The sequence below is a fragment of the Cyprinodon tularosa genome, unplaced genomic scaffold (assembly GCF_016077235.1).
Source record: "Cyprinodon tularosa strain WSP-4 unplaced genomic scaffold, ASM1607723v1 ctg597, whole genome shotgun sequence".
NCBI lineage: Eukaryota > Metazoa > Chordata > Actinopteri > Cyprinodontiformes > Cyprinodontidae > Cyprinodon > Cyprinodon tularosa.
Genome location: NW_024039337.1, coordinates 494,893 through 515,154, shown reverse-complemented (window position 1 = coordinate 515,154; position 20,262 = coordinate 494,893). Strand labels below are relative to the sequence as shown.

Sequence of the window (20,262 nt, the reverse complement as noted above, 5' to 3'; positions counted from 1 at the left end):
TACATTAGTGATTAGTGTGCTTAGCATTACCAACTCTAAACAAACCGTCAGTTTTCCCTCAAACTCAAAGACGCTAAAAAGGCTGCTGACGTTTCCACATCCGGCATCCTCAACAGGGTTAAACAGACTTTGCTCTTTTCCCTTCCTGTTATTGGTTTAAAACACCTCAGTGTCAACAAGCTGTTGCCATGGTGAATAACGGTTGACCAAATCTAGTTTTTAATGACCAAAAGAGTTTTTAATTGAAGCTACAAAATAAGCCGCAGCTAAAGTCTAGTTCTGTTAAAGCAACATGAACATCTAACAGAAATCCTCGTTTCTTTTTAAGTTTTTGTGCTTCAAACGTCGCTGATAATTAAAATGTATGTTTAAGACTTCTGTTGGCAAAAGAGTCTTTGTTACAAAATAATCAATATTTTAAGTTATAAATAAGTTTGATCTTTTTCCCCCCAACATTTCCAAGTACCACATTTCATGCAAATAAAGTTAGAATGGTGTAAATATCACTGCTAAAACTGAGCAAAAGGTTAAGAGTGTTATCAGTTATAAAAATGACACCTCCAATCACCAAATTTATAAATACGTCAAAATTTAACTGAACTAAAATACCAAAAGAATCAGAGCCCTTATTCCAATATATATATATATATATATATATATATATATATATATATATATATATATATATATATATACACACTAAATATAATTTCTCACACACCATTAAAACTTGACTTATAATTGTTAAGGTCAGTGCTTAGAAAAGTGTAGCAGCTTTAAAATTAAAACCATCCATGGGAGGAGCAGTTTGTTATGCCTCTAGAAACGGACCAATGAGAAAAGCTTACGGTATAAAAAGGAGGCATGTAAAATGAAGCGACGGTCCCTGCTGAGTTTGCTCTGTTCGTTAGTGGAGGAAGCGGCTGAGGTCCTCCTGAATCTCCGCCTCGTCCCACGGCCCCTGGATGTTGTCCTTGTGCCTTTGCAGGCTGACCAACAGCAGGGGACAGATTAACGTAACGCTCACCAACGCCAGGGATAAGAGCATGGCTCCTCCAGGGGACTGAGATCCCAGACCTCCTACCCCTCCCACACACACCCCGACACACGCCCCCGTAAAGTGGCCAGGCGCGTTCTCCCTCAACCTCTGGAGCAGACAGGGCCACAGGGCGAACACCAACAGCGCACAGGTGAGCATGGCAAAGGTGTGCAGAGCGCCAGGTAACCTGGAGGCCAAGCACACGGAGGCAAACAACGCAGCGTTTAAAGACAGGCTGCCGGGGGGTGAAGGGTGGGCGTAAGGAAACGACACCAGGTGGGCCAGCAGCATCAGAGCGGACATGGCGTACACCGTGTCCGTGCTTACAGACTCTGTTAACGTTTTAAGGACTGGGGAGAAGCCGAAGGTGAAGGAAAGGAAGAGGACGGCGCTCTGGGAATCCGCTAAATGTGTGCGGCTCTCGCTGCAGGATTCAGTCTGAGCTGTCAGCACTTGGTAGAGTCCGTAGCCCGGGAGGGCACACGAGAGGCTGGTCCAAAGCAACGTCTCAGGGGAGAGGAGACCCTATGAGAAGAAAGATATTCACTAATCAGAACAGAAACAGCAGGTATGAAGAGAAAAGCTTCTCTATGGTTCTACCTGCTCCATGTAGAGCCAGAGAGTGATGAAAATGGCCACACAGGACAGCTGCTGTCCCACAAAGCCTGCTTCTTTCACTACAGCCCAGTAGCGGTACTGCCGGATGCCCTCGTTCCTCCGTAATTCCTCCAGGAACCTCTGGTCCACGTAGTTGTCGGGGAACGGCTGCCGTTCCCACAGCACCTTCCTCCAGGGCACAGACTGACTCGGTACCCCATCTGGCCCCATCGCCTCTCTACGGATCAAAACAGCGGTTAGTTTGTGTTTTTGCAAAGCACATAACAGAACATCTCGCTACACTGTCAATTAAAACAATACCTGATATTAGGAGTATTGTCTTAATTTATTTTGGAAATTAGTGGGAAAACGGTGCCGTGAAAAATATCACACTGCCGGCATGGAATAGTTAGAGCATAAAGAAACTTTCTGAATATTTTAAGGATCTCCTCAACCCGGATGACACGCCTTCCCTGGTGAAAGCAGAACTGGGTCCTCCTCCAAGTCAGAGGCCATGGCCTGTTTGGCTGCGACTCCATCCTGGAGAGAAATATCTGCTGTGCTGCTGTCATCAACACCTTTGTTTCTAGATGTTGGAGCTTGGCCTGTTTTCCAGTGTAGTCCTGTTTCTCTGACTGTGACTAACTGGATGTGCTCTCTTCATCCTCTGACATGGGAGCTGGCTCGGAGCTCGTCTGCCTGGCTGTGTGTTTCCTGGACGGGGCCGCCTGTGGAGCTGGTTGACAGTTGCCTTTTGTATCTCAATATACTGTACTTCTTTTTCTATGTCTGCTTCTGTCTCCTTGAACCCCAGTGGGCCTCAGCAGATGGCCGCTCACACTGAGCCTGGTTCTGCTGGAGGTTTCTTCCTGTTCAAAGGGAGTTTTTCCTCTCCACTGTCGCTACAAGCATGCTTAGTGTGAGGGATTGCTGAAGAGTCAATGAGTCGATGCAATCAGCTGGTTTGTCCTAGATAGAAAACTTTGATTCAATCTGACTGGATGATCTGGTGAACTGGAAAGTGACCTAAGATGATGTGTTGTGAATTCCCGCTATAGAAATAAACTGAATAGAATTATTTAGCTTAACACTATCCCTACTGTATGTTATTTAGAAACCAGTCTCTAGGGAAGGGCTCATGAATGTAGCCCTACTTTTTAAATGGTTAATGTAATAACATGAGCCTGATACTTAAGTGTAAACTTAATACTTTCAAACCACTAGATGTTCTACTAAAATGAATAATTTCAAAGAAAAGAAATACAATCAAACTGCTGCATTGAAGTTAGTTTTAAGCTGTAAGCATCGTGTGAAATTGATGAACATCAAATCAAACAGACGATAGAAACAAATAAGGAAATCTGACTTAACCCGTCCTGCTTTATAAATTGAAAGCTGTATTTATTACTAAGCGTTTGTAAAGTTCAGTTTAAGCAACTGAACGTGAAGTTTAACATCGTTTCATGAACTAGCTAGCAGTAGCTTCACACCGGCGTTAGCCATATTCAGCCCAAAAATAAATATAGTTTTATAGCTCTGGGTATAATTTCAGATTATAGCATCGCGTATAACTGCTGTGACAATTAAAAGAAACAAATAAGTCATAAAACCAGGATGTATATCTGGTGTTTTGGTTAAATTTCATGGTATGCTACAGTGTTTTGACGGATGTTCAGATGTTGTGGCACTTCCGGTTTGCCGTAATTCCAATATCATGACTTATTCTACTAAGCACGAATTCAGAATAAAAAAAGGTTATAAAGTGATTAGAATAAATTCCAGCAAATATTTACAGTTTCTTCACTTACCTAGGCGGAGATTTTTGTCGCTAAGGGCGAAGTTGTTTTACACTCATCCTCTCATTGTCCCGGAAGTAAAGGTGTCAGCTGCAGTCACAGCGCCCCCTGCTGTTGGTTGTTTTTAAAACCGTGACGCTCTGCGTTATCTTCTTCTTCTGCTTAATTTTCTTCTTCTTTAGGTTTAAACGGCAGCTTCCATTATTATTGCTCTACTACCATCTATTGGATCCTAATATCTATTCCTCAAATTCTCATAATGGTCCCAGTATTTTTTTTTTACTAAAAATCTTCTTCTTCTTCAATATTATTTAAATTTTCAACCACATTCTCAGATTTCAATTCCCCGTTAAAACCTAATTCTGTTTTTAATAATATTCTTTGATTTACATAATTTATACAACTAATAAAAACTCTATGGCTGAGTCATAATCATGTAAAGAAGAAAGAAAAAGACTAATTCAACTGAATCGATATGAATATTACTTTAATGTTTTATACACTGTATACATATTTATAAAATGTGGAAATCTAGAACTAACATGCTAGATAATTACCTTTGTGGTTTTTATTGATTATTTTAAGATAAGATAATAAGATAAGATAATCCTTTATTTGTCCCACAGTGGGGAAATTGCAGCGTTGCATCACAGTGAACAGTACAGTAGGAAAAAAGAAAGAATACAAAATATTTTCCCACATATAATTGAACTGTTTATTGATTTGGCACTGGAGAAATTAACCTCTGCATTTAACCCATCCTGTTAGGGAGCAGTGTGGGGTTAAGGGTCTTGCTCAGGGACCCAGAGTGGCAGTCTGTGTGGTGGGGCTCAAATTCAGAACCTCAGGATTCCAAATTCTAGGCCCTAACCACTGGGCCCCATTAGGCCGCCGCTCCCCAAGATGAGAACTTCTCTGTAGGTCAACCAGTGAATCAGCAAAGTCTACTTGATGAGGAATTTTAAAAATGTCATGAAGAGAAGCTTTATCAAGGAAATATGAAAAAATAATACACATTGATACAATTCAAGTATAAAATATAATTTATAATACTGCATAAATTAACTGCATAATTCACAAACAATATTTTTTCTATATTTTATTATTTTTTCAATCATTTATAATATTATCTTTTTCTCTAAAAGGTGTCCGTGGTGAACATATGTGGCCCCTTTTCTGTTGAAATAAGACAGAATCAACACGTCAGCATTTCCCCTAAAGGGTTTTCTATTTCTTTTTTTAGCTATCAATTCTTAGTTAAACGAGTTATTGGGCTAAATTAAAATATTCCTGCTTCATTATGTATTTTTTAAAGCTTGTCAAAACAAAGACTCTATCCGCCTCTGCCAGTGAGAAACCTTCAGACAGAAAGGAAACCTGCTGGGGTCAACGATGCATCGCAGAACCTGCAAAATTCTGTGTCAATGGTATGTTCCTTCAAAATAGCAACACACTAACTGGAAACCCCTGAAAGTCCTTGATATTTATCCATCAAGGAAGGGCTTTTACCATGTTTTAAAGGTTTTTGGACTTCATTGAACCACAACAAAAGTTACTATCTAATAAAAAAAAAAAAAAAAAAACACATTGAAAAGACTTTATCCTTCGAACTGAGTCTTTATCTTTCCTAGAATAAAATAAATCTATCAATAACGCAAGCCACAACGAAACTGTATTCAATGCAGTACAGTTTAATAAAACTGCAAAAACCAATGCTTTTCAAAAAGAGCTAACTGAATTGTGTGTATCCTCTTACATCTGGCATTAAATATTATGATCGTATCATGAAGTCCAGCTTCTGTAATCGATGGAGCCGTGAATCCTGATCTCTATAATAAAATCCTGACAGAGAATATGCAGACATTCGCTTGTGTTCTCATATTCAGCGCTCTGGGATTATACTGCATGACAATAATCCAAAGCATGTCAGCAAATCAACATCTGAAGAACTTTTATACAGCCTGCTTCGATTCTAGGCTGAAATACAACTAATGTGCTGCATCATAAACATAAACCGATGGTACATATGCCTCTGATGTTACTGAAATTAGACAATAAAGAACAGTGGGCCAAAATTCCTTAACTTGGTTGATATATGAAACATTTAAGCTTTAAGATTTCTCTACAATTTTTGTTCGAGCGTTTTAAGATTAAACAAAGATCGATGTCCTCAAAAAGCTATTTTTGTTTTTCTTCATCAAAGGTAAGTTTAACAAACTTAACTGCAAAAAAATAAACCAAAATGATTTTTTAAATACTACTAAGAGGAAAACCAGGGATACTTGTGCAAGCATTTTAGAACCAGTGAAAGACTGAACATTCAGATAATACTTTGATTTCATGTGACCAATATTTTTTTTACAGAGGGTGTCAGACTTCTGCAGCGTTCCCAGGACCAGATCATCTGTACGGTATCTGATAGGACATTAAGCATCACGGATCAGAATGAAAAACATTTCAAACTTTCCTAAAAAGAATCTCACATATTCTTTTTAGGAAGTGAAGGACTGTCTGATCATCACAGCTCTACAGCCACAAGAAAAGAGGAATATCTAATAAAAGGTTTCCATTCTTCTAGTCGAGCTGAAATTTGCACATTTGTGCACACCATTGAGATATTTATTATTAATATGACCTCACTTCAGTCTGGATGGTGGCAGTAAATGCACCTTAAGTTGTTTGCCATCCACCAATAAAAAAAAGAAGTAGAGCTGAAATAATTTCTCTTCTTCAGATGTTTAGCAGCTCCAAGCATTTTAAAATACGGTTTCTAAATCTCTAAAATGATTAGTCATCCTCAGATTTAAAGACTATTTTAATGATGTAGCAGAGAAAGCGAAGAAGCCCCAAATGGTAACAACTGCTGCTGCACACTGCCACCCAGCTGGCAAAAAGCAGGCTAGCACACTATTCCCATAATCTGAAAAGGTACCAGGAAGAAATTAGGTTTTTTGGAAATTGTTGACAGTAAAACATGCAGTTCAGCTGCTCCCACTGTGCAGATGGTTTCTGATGCTTCTATAAACCAAAGTATCAGAACAGGAACATAAGCAAACGAGAAATACAACTAAATTTAGCAGGTGGTAATTAGAATTGAACTTATTTCTGAGTCTCTCTTCCTAACAGCCGTTATCTAACTTTAATCTTATTTTAGTGGCTCCAGGAATACCAGCTTTTGTTTATTTAAACACAAGTATTTAGACTTCCTGATATATTTTGCTTAAAGATACATAAGCAAGGACACAAATCAGAAAAGTTTGGCTTGTTTACTTTATCAACAAGTTCAGAACATTGGAATAAATGTCAAGTTCCTTCAATCCTCCTAAGATCCATCAAAAATGTAGAAAATGTTTTTTTAAAAGAGTAGCAGAGTCCTTTATTCCTTCTCAGTAACATAGAAACACTCTTAGAAATGTTATCCTCTAAAAGGTCAGATCAGAAACATTATCTATAAATCTATTATAACAATACCAGAATCTTATCATCAAACATAAAGAGATGAAAGCTGAGCAGATAAACGCTTCTTAAAGGCAAAATAGATTCAGGAAAGCAAAAAAGTAAAGCGTTGCATAATAAACTTGCATAATTTCAACCCAGATGGTGAATGTTAGGTTTTAAGTCCTAGAAACATAAGGCTGAATAGTAAAGGCCGGCTTTCAGGATGCACTTACAGCAATTATAGAGAGTTTGGCTTCAGCCGTGAAGAAAAGAAATATAAAAATAAAAAACCTGATTGATACCACAGCAGAATCTAAAGCAAAAAAAAATACATTAAACCTTCAACAGGTAAACCAGGACAGGTCTCTGCACTGATGAAGCCTTCCTTTAACCCACCTATGAAAATCCAGTGCCTTAGTCAAATAAAACTGTCAAAACTGTTTAAAGGCAGTGCAATCATCCCTTTAAAATTTACAAGTTAAGCAAAGATGTCAGTTATCCAGGAAAAAGCGCAGACGTAGGCGAGGATGACGGTAAACGGAGCGGTGCTGGCAGCGGCCTTCCAGGTGTCAGTCACACAGAAATAGACTTCTGTCACTAGAGAGCGAGAGAAAAGCGGAGCGCACATCTTCACAGGGTCAGTGGGCTGTAAGAAGACACCCTGAGCAGCTACGGATGCCGCGGATTCCTTTTCTTCCACTCCAGTCTTTATCTTAGCAGCAGTCCGACCTGAGCAGCCGCACACCTGATGGTTCAGCAGTGGAGGGGAAACCAAATATGGCCGATTTCAACAACATACAGACAGTAAACAGGTAACAGTTTAAAAGATGGATTTCACAACAGTCATGAGGACAGGCTACCTGACTGATGGGCAGGAATAAGTTATCCAGGAAGCAAACCTCTTCTTCATTTACTTTCACATAAAACATTATTTGCAAATTGGCTACAGCCTGGTAACACTTATTAGGAAAATGATTGCATATAAACAGCAGCTAAGAAGGAGCACAACACAGTATAAAGCTTTAAAGGGAGGATTGTTATTCAGAACCTGTGATCCATTAGACAGAAAACTGCAGTGATGAATGTGTCCTTAGCAAATGTTTGTTGTTTTCTGAGAGGCCTTCTTAAAACTGTAGAAAAAATAACATAGAAAAGAGCAACCTTAGTAACCGTATTCATGTGTTAGTTTCTTGATTTCTGTCCTTCCAGCTTTGGTGACGTTATGTGCGAATTTTCCTCTTGTCCTCAAACAGCGAGCGGACCAGATAGACCTGGACCGCCGACACCACCATCATCACGACGAGGTTGACCACCGACCAAAAGTTCACCCTCTCAAAGTTGCTTTCCTGGATGTTCCGGTCGCGGGCCTCGAACGCCCGCAGCAGCGTCTGGATCTGCACGCTTTTTCCCAGGCGGGACTTCACGTTGTTGATGGTGTCCTAGAGGACAGGACGGCAGAATATATATAAAAAACAGAGCTTTCACTGCACCTTTAAAAAAACGCTGTTAGGTTAGAGCCTCCAAATTCTATGGAAGAGGATTAGGGCGACTGAAAAAAAATAAGTTAACTGATTTTTAATTTTTATTTCAGTTTAACATGAGAAAAAAAGTCAGAATTCTGACCTTTTTTTATGGTCAGAATTCAGTCAGAATTCTGAGATTAAAGTCAGAATTCTGAGATTAAAGTCAGAATTCAGAGAAAAAAAGTCAGAATTCTGAGAAAAAAGTCAGAATTCTGAGATTAAAGTCAGAATTCTGAGAAAAAAGTCAGAATTTTGAGATTAAAGTCAGAATTCTGAGAAAAAAGTCAGAATTCTGAGATTAAAGTCAGAATTCTGAGATTAAAGTCAGAATTCTGAGAAAAAAGTCAGAATTCTGAGATTAAAGTCAGAATTCTGAGATTAAAGTCAGAATTCTGAGAAAAAAGTCAGAATTCTGAGATTAAAGTCAGAATTCTGAGATTAAAGTCAGAATTTTGAGATTAAAGTCAGAATTCTGAGAAAAAAGTCAGAATTCTGAGATTAAAGTCAGAATTCTGAGATTAAAGTCAGAATTCTGAGATTAAAGTCAGAATTCTGAGAAAAAAGTCAGAATTCTGAGATTAAAGTCAGAATTCTGAGATTAAAGTCAGAATTCAGAGAAAAAAAGTCAGAATTCTGAGATTAAAGTCAGAATTCTGAGAAAAAAGTCAGAATTCTGAGATTAAAGTCAGAATTCTGAGATAAAAGTCAGAATTCTGAGATTAAAGTCAGAATTCTGAGATTAAAGTCAGAATTCTGAGATTAAAGTCAGAATTTTGAGATTAAAGTCAGAATTCTGAGATTAAAGTCAGAATTCTGAGAAAAAAGTCAGAATTCTGAGATTAAAGTCAGAATTCTGAGATTAAAGTCAGAATTCTGAGAAAAAAGTCAGAATTCTGAGATTAAAGTCAGAATTCTGAGATTAAAGTCAGAATTCTGAGAAAAAAAGTCAGAATTCTGAGATTAAAGTCAGAATTCTGAGATTAAAGTCAGAATTCTGAGAAAAAAGTCAGAATTCTGAGATTAAAGTCAGAATTCTGAGATTAAAGTCAGAATTCTGAGATTAAAGTCAGAATTCTGAGATTAAAGTCAGAATTCTGAGATTAAAGTCAGAATTCTGAGAAAAAAGTCAGAATTCTGAGATTAAAGTCAGAATTCTGAGAAAAAAAGTCAGAATTCTGAGATTAAAGTCAGAATTCTGAGAAAAAAGTCAGAATTCTGAGATTAAAGTCAGAATTTTGAGATTAAAGTCAGAATTCTGAGAAAAAAGTCAGAATTCTGAGATTAAAGTCAGAATTCTGAGATTAAAGTCAGAATTCTGAGAAAAAAGTCAGAATTCTGAGATTAAAGTCAGAATTCTGAGAAAAAAGTCAGAATTCTGAGATTAAAGTCAGAATTCTGAGATTAAAGTCAGAATTCTGAGATTAAAGTCAGAATTCCGAGAAAAAAAGTCAGAATTCTGAGATTAAAGTCAGAATTCTGAGAAAAAAGTCAGAATTCTGAGATTAAAGTCAGAATTCTGAGATTAAAGTCAGAATTCTGAGAAAAAAAGTCAGAATTTTGAGATTAAAGTCAGAATTCTGAGATTAAAGTCAGAATTCTGAGATTAAAGTCAGAATTCTGAGATTAAAGTCAGAATTCTGAGATTAAAGTCAGAATTCTGAGAAAAAAGTCAGAATTCTGAGATTAAAGTCAGAATTCTGAGATTAAAGTCAGAATTCTGAGAAAAAAGTCAGAATTCTGAGATTAAAGTCAGAATTCTGAGATTAAAGTCAGAATTCTGAGATTAAAGTCAGAATTCTGAGATTAAAGTCAGAATTCTGAGATTAAAGTCAGAATTCTGAGAAAAAAGTCAGAATTCTGAGATTAAAGTCAGAATTCTGAGAAAAAAGTCAGAATTCTGAGATTAAAGTCAGAATTCTGAGATTAAAGTCAGAATTTTGAGATTAAAGTCAGAATTCTGAGATTAAAGTCAGAATTCTGAGAAAAAAGTCAGAATTCTGAGATTAAAGTCAGAATTCTGAGAAAAAAGTCAGAATTCTGAGAAAAAAGTCAGAATTCTGAGATTAAAGTCAGAATTCTGAGATTAAAGTCAGAATTCTGAGATTAAAGTCAGAATTCTGAGATTAAAGTCAGAATTCTGAGATTAAAGTCAGAATTCTGAGAAAAAAGTCAGAATTCTGAGATTAAAGTCAGAATTCTGAGATTAAAGTCAGAATTCTGAGATTAAAGTCAGAATTCTGAGAAAAAAGTCAGAATTTTGAGATTAAAGTCAGAATTTTGAGATTAAAGTCAGAATTCTGAGAAAAAAGTCAGAATTCTGAGATTAAAGTCAGAATTTTGAGATTAAAGTCAGAATTCTGAGAAAAAAGTCAGAATTCTGAGAAAAAAGTCAGAATTCTGAGATTAAAGTCAGAATTCTGAGAAAAAAGTCAGAATTCTGAGATTAAAGTCAGAATTCTGAGATTAAAGTCAGAATTCTGAGAAAAAAGTCAGAATTCTGAGATTAAAGTCAGAATTCAGAGAAAAAAAGTCAGAATTCTGAGAAAAAAGTCAGAATTCTGAGATTAAAGTCAGAATTCTGAGAAAAAAGTCAGAATTCTGAGAAAAAAGTCAGAATTCTGAGAAAAAAGTCAGAATTCTGAGATTAAAGTCAGAATTCTGAGAAAAAAGTCAGAATTCTGAGATTAAAGTCAGAATTCTGAGATTAAAGTCAGAATTCTGAGAAAAAAGTCAGAATTTTGAGATTAAAGTCAGAATTCTGAGAAAAAAGTCAGAATTCTGAGAAAAAAGTCAGAATTCTGAGATTAAAGTCAGAATTCTGAGATTAAAGTCAGAATTCAGAGAAAAAAAGTCAGAATTTTGAGATTAAAGTCAGAATTCTGAGAAAAAAAGTCAGAATTTTGAGATTAAAGTCAGAATTCTGAGATTAAAGTCAGAATTCTGAGATTAAAGTCAGAATTTTGAGATTAAAGTCAGAATTCTGAGATTAAAGTCAGAATTCTGAGATTAAAGTCAGAATTCTGAGAAAAAAAGTCAGAATTCTGAGATTAAAGTCAGAATTCTGAGATTAAAGTCAGAATTTTGAGAAAAAAGTCAGAATTCTGAGATAAAAGTCAGAATTCTGAGAAAAAAGTCAGAATTCTGAGATTAAAGTCAGAATTCTGAGATTAAAGTCAGAATTCTGAGATTAAAGTCAGAATTCTGAGATTAAAGTCAGAATTCTGAGAAAAAAGTCAGAATTTTGAGATTAAAGTCAGAATTTTGAGAAAAAAAGTCAGAATTCTGAGATTAAAGTCAGAATTCTGAGAAAAAAGTCAGAATTCTGAGAAAAAAGTCAGAATTTTGAGATTAAAGTCAGAATTTTGAGATTAAAGTCAGAATTCTGAGAAAAAAGTCAGAATTCTGAGATTAAAGTCAGAATTTTGAGAAAAAAGTCAGAATTCTGAGATTAAAGTCAGAATTCTGAGAAAAAAGTCAGAATTCTGAGATTAAAGTCAGAATTCTGAGAAAAAAGTCAGAATTCTGAGATTAAAGTCAGAATTCTGAGATTAAAGTCAGAATTCTGAGAAAAAAAGTCAGAATTCTGAGATTAAAGTCAGAATTCTGAGATTAAAGTCAGAATTTTGAGATTAAAGTCAGAATTCTGAGAAAAAAGTCAGAATTCTGAGAAAAAAGTCAGAATTCTGAGATTAAAGTCAGAATTCTGAGATTAAAGTCAGAATTCTGAGATTAAAGTCAGAATTCTGAGATTAAAGTCAGAATTCTGAGATAAAAGTCAGAATTCTGAGATTAAAGTCAGAATTCAGAGAAAAAAAGTCAGAATTCTGAGATTAAAGTCAGAATTCTGAGATTAAAGTCAGAATTCTGAGATTAAAGTCAGAATTTTGAGATTAAAGTCAGAATTCTGAGAAAAAAGTCAGAATTCTGAGATTAAAGTCAGAATTTTGAGATTAAAGTCAGAATTCTGAGAAAAAAGTCAGAATTCTGAGATTAAAGTCAGAATTCTGAGATTAAAGTCAGAATTCTGAGAAAAAAGTCAGAATTTTGAGATTAAAGTCAGAATTTTGAGATTAAAGTCAGAATTCTGAGAAAAAAGTCAGAATTCTGAGATTAAAGTCAGAATTCTGAGATTAAAGTCAGAATTTTGAGAAAAAAGTCAGAATTCTGAGAAAAAAGTCAGAATTCTGAGATTAAAGTCAGAATTCTGAGATTAAAGTCAGAATTCTGAGAAAAAAAGTCAGAATTCTGAGAAAAAAAGTCAGAATTTTGAGATTAAAGTCAGAATTCTGAGATTAAAGTCAGAATTCTGAGAAAAAAGTCAGAATTCTGAGAAAAAAGTCAGAATTTTGAGATTAAAGTCAGAATTCTGAGATTAAAGTCAGAATTCTGAGAAAAAAAGTCAGAATTCTGAGATTAAAGTCAGAATTCTGAGATTAAAGTCAGAATTCTGAGAAAAAAGTCAGAATTCTGAGAAAAAAGTCAGAATTCTGAGATTAAAGTCAGAATTCTGACTTTTTTTCCCATGTTAAACTGAAATAAAATGTAAAAATCAGTTAACTTTTCTTTCCTGTGGCCCTAATCCTCTTCTGTAAAATTCAGTCTATTTAACTGGGATTATATTTTGTTCAAAAGCAACGAGATGCACACATTAAAAGTGGAAGAAACATGATGTATGGTTACAAATATATTATGTACCAATAAATATCAGAAGAGCTGGACATTTGTGTTTATCTGCATTTTTTTAAGTGTGCAGGGGGGGGGGGTGAACATGTGGAAGAACAGCCCTGCTCAAATGAGACCAAAATTTACATTTCTGTCCAACATGCAAAACAGTAAGTATCAAAGATAAACACTGCGCCTGGCTCCGCTGCAATAACAGCCAGTGATACGCATGAAAATCAAACCAAAACAACTACCTCTACGGGTTTTAAAAAGATCAAACTGCTTTGAATTTGTTTATTTCCCATGCAAATATTTTCACAAGTTCTGTTCTTCAATGCATGAGTGAAATGAGTGCTGAAAGCTGAATTTATTGCTGCTTTTTGGTATATTTCATGCTTAATTGTTATGTTTTGATTCCCTGGTTAATATACATAGCCCAGTAATTGATCTAATGTAAGCGACTGCTACATTAGATCGCTCATAAATGCATTCATATAGTCAGGTTTTTAAGTAAATCTTCAATGAGTTGCTGATGCAGCGGCGTTATATCTGTAGATTGGCTGGATCACACTATGGGCTGCTATAGGCTTAAGGGCTGGTTATCCTCACCGCAGCAGTGTGTCTCAGATTTTTTTGATTTATGCCCAATATTGAAGCGTGGTCTGCGCTACGTTATTCCATGCCACAAAGCAAGAGGGACAATCAGGAACTAGTTGTGTCTAACTGGATGTGCTCTCTTCATCCTCTGACATGGGAGCTGGTTCGGAGCTCGTCTGCCTGGCTGTGTGTTTCCTGGACGGGGCCGCCTGTGGAGCTGGTTGACAGTTGCCTTTTGTATCTATGCTTCTTTTTCTATGTCTGCTTCTGTCTCCTTGAACCCCAGTCGGCCTCAGCAGATGGCCGCTCACACTGAGCCTGGTTCTGCTGGAGGTTTCTTCCTGTTCAAAGGGAGTTTTTCCTCTCCACTGTCGCTACAAGCATGCTTAGTGTGAGGGATTGCTGAAGAGTCAATGAGTCGATGCAATCAGCTGGTTTTCCTTAAGCCGGGCGTGCGATTTTTTTCAATCGTTGCACACAGCTCACGATTTATGTTGAGCCCGATGCTCTCATGCGATCTACCTGCTCACATTGCACGACTAAAAGCACGTCAGACTCAGCTCCGCAGTGAGATGGAGCTGCTCTGACTCGTCTATCCGGAAGCCAAACGAGTAGAAGACGAATCTGAAGCTCACTAGAGTGAAACGCGCTGCCTTGGTAATTTGTGCAATTTTGTGCTTAAAGCCCTAAAAAGAAAAGGAGACGATGTATTTGGACTAGGGCTGCAACTAACGATTATTTTAAAAATCGATGAATCAACCGATTATTTTTTCGATTAATCGATGAATCAGACAAAAAATATTTTTTATATTAACCTCTTTATCCCTAAATAAACATTTTAGACAGAACAAACAAGCACACAAGTACAGGTTGCTCATTAACTGTACTGGTGCAATATGAAAAATAAATGTTTGTGTTAAAACTACGCAAACTTACATGAGAAATGTAGCTGTACATCCACAAAATATAGGCTACTTTGTTTCATAAAGCGCAAAAAAAGACATTTTTGTTTTTAAAGCCCCTAAGGGGTTCAAACAATAGGCCCCCCCATTTCAAGAAATTAGGTTTTTTTTAGACTAATAGAGTTCTGCCTTTTAAGACAGGAAAGTATAGCAGTTAAAGTTGCTGCTTGAGAAAATACTGAACCAGAGATAAAAATAGCCCTGTGATTCAAATTATAAACTGTATTTGGAATAAAAATGAGAGAACTAGGGGTGCTAAAAAACACATCCTCCAAAGACAGATATTTACATGGGAATGTGGCAGATAATTAATTGACATATTACTGATCTTGCTGGATTTTATTCTGCTTTACTTCCATAAATTGCAGGATCTTCTTTACTTTATCTTTGCCAGAAGATTTAAACTTTAAAAGCCTTGCCCTCATAATTTGCAAGTTAATTTATTAATAAAGAAAATATAAACGCTGCTTAAGCTAATTCAAATGAAATTAAAAGTAAAATAAGTAGCCAACCTTATCACTGTCTGTAACCTACTAACACGGTAAGGAAAGCATCAGATGAGCTACCTGAGAAACTAACGTTACGTTTCCCCACTTTAAAACCAAACAAACATGGTGGTTCCGTGCCATGTTCATTTGTTTTGACAAAAGTTACATGTTACGACTTTTTTCACTGTACAAAGCGCAGGCTATTTTAATTATTGTGATCAATTTGCGCCGTCAATCCCGGCGCATGCGCGCTTCATTTGCAGTCTGGACGCTGAGGGTAAAAATCCTGCTGCTCTGACTGCAGCGCTGAGAGGGACTGCTGCGGGAGAACGGGGTTGGGATGGGGGAGGCGCCCCACGGCAGAGTAAGAACGATGCATGCTTTCATGTAAGAGTCTCCAAAAGCCGCCAGTGACACCGTAAAAAGTCGCCAGATTTGTCGCTAGTCGCTTTTTTGAAAAATAGTCGCTGGAGGGGTCTGAAAAGTTGCTGAGTTGGCAACACTGCACCTGCGGCGCTGACTCGCTCTGCCGTATTTTTTCTTCTTCCCTCGTTTCAGTCAAGTGGATGTAATGACGGCGGTGGCGGATGACGCATTAATCGCGCGACACAACTAATCGATGATGAAATTCGTTGCCAGCGCTTTTAAAAGTCGATTTTTATCGATTTTATCGATTCGTTGTTGCAGCCCTAATTTGGACAAAGACATGGCTGAGCAAACATGGCTACTACGGTCTGTCAATTTAACAGAAAGAACTCCATTTCACTCATTGCCCCCCCCCCCCGCCATGCTGCTGGGTTTACATCTGAGAGGAAGAAGAAGAATCCTTCTTTTCGCATTCGCCCTGAGCAATTTGCTCATGACGGTCGGGAGAAAATCAAACATGTTTGATTTTCTCCCGACCTCACGATTTCTGATCAGAAGGTGGTCGTGAGAGGCTGATCGCCGCTCGTAACCCCCTGTACACTAAACGACACACGATCAGGCTGAAAGTCGGCCCGATTGAAAGATTCTCGCACAACTGGAAAATCGCTCCGAAAATCTGAGCAAAGCCAGGCTTTACATAGAAAACTTTTAATCAGTCTGACTGGATGATCTGTAAAGTGCCTTCAGATGACGTGTTATGAATTGGTGCTATAGAAATAAACTGAATTGAAATGAAATTATTAGCTGTGTTTTTGCTAGGACATTCGCAGCCTAGTTGACTGGAGCTAGAGGGGTATATATTGGGGGGGAAACACTTTTAATTCACCCTAAAAACACAATCTGAGCAGTGGAACCTCGTGGTGAAAACATCATCATTGGGGATTCTTTTCTTCAGCAGGAACATTAAACTAAACCTTCTATGTGTCGGTCCATCACATGCATTCGCCTTATTGAAACGTTAACTTTTAAAATGACAAAATATGGCAACGTCAACGGATGGTAGTGCTGGAAGCAGTGTGTTGTGGCCATTTATGCAACATTTTTGTAATTTGTAAATTCTACCAATTTAGTTTTCTTGTTTTGGTGGCTATTTAAGTTTATTTAGAACCAAAAATGTGTTATTTATTTTTTTATATTTGGAGTTATTATTTATGTTGTTAATTGTTAGACCCTCCCACTAACTGGAGTAATTGAGAACACAGCGGGGGCTGGTTTGGTAAATGTCTGGTGTGGATGAGAGGCTTTGTAAAATGATTTTTTGACCACTTTTTTAGAGCTTCAAACTTTAAATTACTATTTTTTTTAGAAAAAAATGTTTTGTCTTTGTTTTTACAATAAATAAGTCAAGTCAGAAGTGTGTACGAAGCCAAAAACCACCTGTTACCACCCACAGCCTTTTTTTTTTTTTGGAACAGAATGCGGCCACACAGTGCAGTCAGGTGTGATCCTTCCTCCTTAAGAAAATAACTTCCTCCTTAAAATGACTTCCTCTACATCTGGAAAAGACACTTCCTGTTCTTTACCACGTCAGGCCCCCGTGACTTCTGACACAAATAAAAGCCATTTCAACAGAGAGGGCAGCGCTAGTGACGAAACAACAAGCTGCCGTCAGACAGTAGATGAGAGGTTATGACGGTTCTTGTGACACATCCAATCTCTAAGGACTACTAATGTGATAAGGTCCCTCAGTGGGAGACCAGATGGAGACAAAGTCTAAAACGTTGAAGGGAAACATTTAAAACCACAGGTTGAATGAAGATTGCTGCCTCACCATGATGTCTTCCAGCTTCATGTCCAGAGTGTCTATCCCAATGACGTGCTCCTTCCAGTTGTCTGGGTCTTCGTCCGTATCCATGTTGTCCAGGATGAGCTCGAAGAACACGAGCTTCTCAGACATGGAGCTGAATGTGTTGTCAAAGCAAAACATGTAGTCCCCATCCTCCAGAGTTTCCACGCTGGGGGACAGAACAAGCTGTGAGACCTTGAACGTGCTAAATAAATCAATGGACAGTTTGCTGTTGTTGTCCCCTCCCCTAGTTTCTCACGTGTGAACGCCGTCTGACTTGCGCTGATCGCTGTATAGCAGCTGTCCAGAGGGTGAGGAGATGAAGAAGTCTATATCCAGACCTGCGCCGTCCAACACCTGCAGGGGGCGAAGGTCAAGGAAAGAGGCTTAGATCTCACTAGGTTCAAATTTAAATCTCCCCCCCAACGAAATCCAAAAGATGTCTTGGCATATTAAAATGATATTATTTTTATACAGGCTACAATTCTACAATTCTGATGGCTACTTAATTTTGTTGAGATTATGTGCTTTAAAAAAAAACCTTTAATGTTTTACAATGCACATATTCCAACCAGATGTCAGAATCAGACATTAATAATCCCAGAGGGAAATTACAGTGTACTTAAAGAGGATCAGGATGTCTCTGTAGGAACTGCAAAAGATGATAACCATAAGGAATACTGTACACAAGTTGGACCTTTTTATGATAAAGTGGCTAGAAAGAAAGAAAGCAATTATTGAAAGAAATCCACAACACATCCAGTTTAAACCCAGAGAATGCCACCTGAGCTGTGAAACATGGTGGTGACAGCATCATGCTGTGGGGATGCGTTCCTTTAGGATGGGGAAGCCAATAGAAGTTAATGGGAAGATGGATGAAAAAGCTTATTACAGAGAGTTAAATATGCTGGAGACGGCAAAGTATTCACAACGGGAGAATATTTTCACCTTCTAGTGTTACCAAGGTCCTAAATTAATTAATATTACAGTTATTTTTCAGCATTTGGGCAATCGGTAATCTTGCAATTATGGCATACTCTGTGATAGTTTAATAGACGCAGTTCAAATAAAACACATCAATGTCTGGGCTGCCAAGAGACACGATAGAAAAAAAGGGTTAAGAACACACAGGCAAGGCATTATGGCATGCAGTCAGATCCCCTCCCCAATAAATATATCAATCCAGCCCATTTAGCTGAAAAATTGTCTTTCCCTTCAAAAGCCCATCTTCATTTTCCACTAAAAGTTAATTCAAATCATTTATTTCTATAGCTCCAATTCACATCATGTAATCTCAAGGCACTTTCCAGTTCACCAGATCATCCAGTCAAAGTTTTCTATCTAAGGAAAACCAGTTGATTGCATCGACTCATTGACTCTTCAGCAATCCCTCACACTAAGCATGCTTGTAGTGACAGTGGAGAGGAAAAACTCCCTTTGAACAGGAAGAAACCTCCAGCAGAACCAGGCTCAGTGTGAGCGGCCATCTGCTGAGGCCCACTGGGGTTCAAGGAGACAGAAGCAGACATAGAGAAGGCAACAGTAAAAGGCAGCCCCATCCAGGAAACACACAGCCAGGCAGATGAGCTAAAACATGAATATTTCATCTTTGAGGCTAAAAACCACCAGATTTAGAAACTGCTAGGAATGTCAACCATGGCCAAACAGCATTGCTAAACTCCCCTGCTTCAGAGATTTAACTTCATTATGGGAGGTAATCTGTGAACTGACAGGCAAAACTTGTTCCTGACTGTATGAAATATCAAGGTGTGTGTGACACAAATGCAACTGCTTCTCCTGATCCAGCTCTGGGAACTAGAATAAACACTAATGTTTGTGAATGTTGTGAAAGACATGCTAACGGTGGTAAAGAGTTTATGACCTGATATTCAATCTCCAGTGAAGCTTCTTTCTTCATAGTTTGGAAGAAACACTCCTTTCGGCCTGCAGGTAAAGTAAAGGTGAAGTCACTGTCCGTAGCCTGGGAGAAGGAAGCCACCAACCGGTCCGACACTAGCGACATTAAGCCGAAAAGCAGCCACAGAAACACCCGGAGCCGCTCCATCTTCAGCCCTGGGACCACAAAATAAAATAAAATAAAATAGAGCTTCAGCGGCCGAAGAATGATTCACCAAGTTTAAATAAAAGTTCCGGTCAAACTATTTCCACGTTCAACTAAACCAGACTGGTGTTGAACTGCTCCCTGGAGGAGTACGCCGCTGTGGAGTCAGGACCCCGCCTGATCAGAATGTCAGCTTCGGCTCGCTAAAACTAATAATGTGCCGCTCGGTGAAAAATGTATAATAATATGCCTCAGATATTCTTCATCCGTTTTTCAAATTAAACTGTTAATGCACCAGGTTATTGAATAAAAATTATTGTAACAGGCAATTTTAAAGTCCTCACTCGAATTGCACTTTGGAATATGATGTTTTTTTTGTACCAGGCGGGACAGACTACAATCTTTTTTAAATTAAACCTTTATATTGATTAACGAGGGAAAAAACGTAACAAAACAATAAAACGATATTGCAATCGTATGTCAGTGTTATTAGTAAAAGTCTGGTCACATTCAGAATACTTCTAAAAGTATTTTTTTTGTAAATATATACTTATTCAGAATATATGTCCAAATAAAATCTACATCCAATGTATAGTGGTGTTTTTTCTTTCTTTTTTGGAACCTCAAAAAACAAACAGAAACAACAACCCTGTACACCGTAGTAGTATTATATTAAGCATTAACCATATTTTTTAAAGGTTAGAATTAAGAGAAAATGACACAACAAAAATATTGGAATAATTGAAACACAGTAAAGATCAATATTGGTCCGTCTCTCAGGTCTAATCTGGTTAGAATGTCCAAGAAGGGAGTCCATATCCGGTCAAATTTAGCCAACGTCCCACATACAGAATGGAGAATTTTTTTCAGGAGTACACTAGGACAA

General features: G+C 37.6%; 2 protein-coding genes across 2 annotated transcripts; both read right to left on the bottom strand.

Moving 5' to 3' along the window:
* Positions 1–680: 680 nt before the first annotated feature.
* Positions 681–3,567, bottom strand: pigc (phosphatidylinositol glycan anchor biosynthesis, class C). The gene is made up of 3 exons (XM_038306933.1): positions 3,445–3,567; positions 1,640–1,874; positions 681–1,564 (listed from the first exon to the last, which is right to left on the bottom strand). The coding sequence occupies exons 2-3, from the start codon at positions 1,865–1,867 to the stop codon at positions 908–910; spliced, it is 885 nt and encodes a 294-aa protein (XP_038162861.1). The 5' UTR covers positions 1,868–1,874; positions 3,445–3,567; the 3' UTR covers positions 681–907.
* Positions 3,568–6,679: 3,112 nt separating this feature from the next.
* tmed5 (transmembrane p24 trafficking protein 5) lies at positions 6,680–19,540 on the bottom strand. The gene is made up of 4 exons (XM_038306912.1): positions 19,197–19,540; positions 17,574–17,671; positions 17,300–17,483; positions 6,680–8,309 (listed from the first exon to the last, which is right to left on the bottom strand). The coding sequence occupies exons 1-4, from the start codon at positions 19,377–19,379 to the stop codon at positions 8,091–8,093; spliced, it is 684 nt and encodes a 227-aa protein (XP_038162840.1). The 5' UTR covers positions 19,380–19,540; the 3' UTR covers positions 6,680–8,090.
* Between the last annotated feature and the right edge of the window lie 722 nt (positions 19,541–20,262).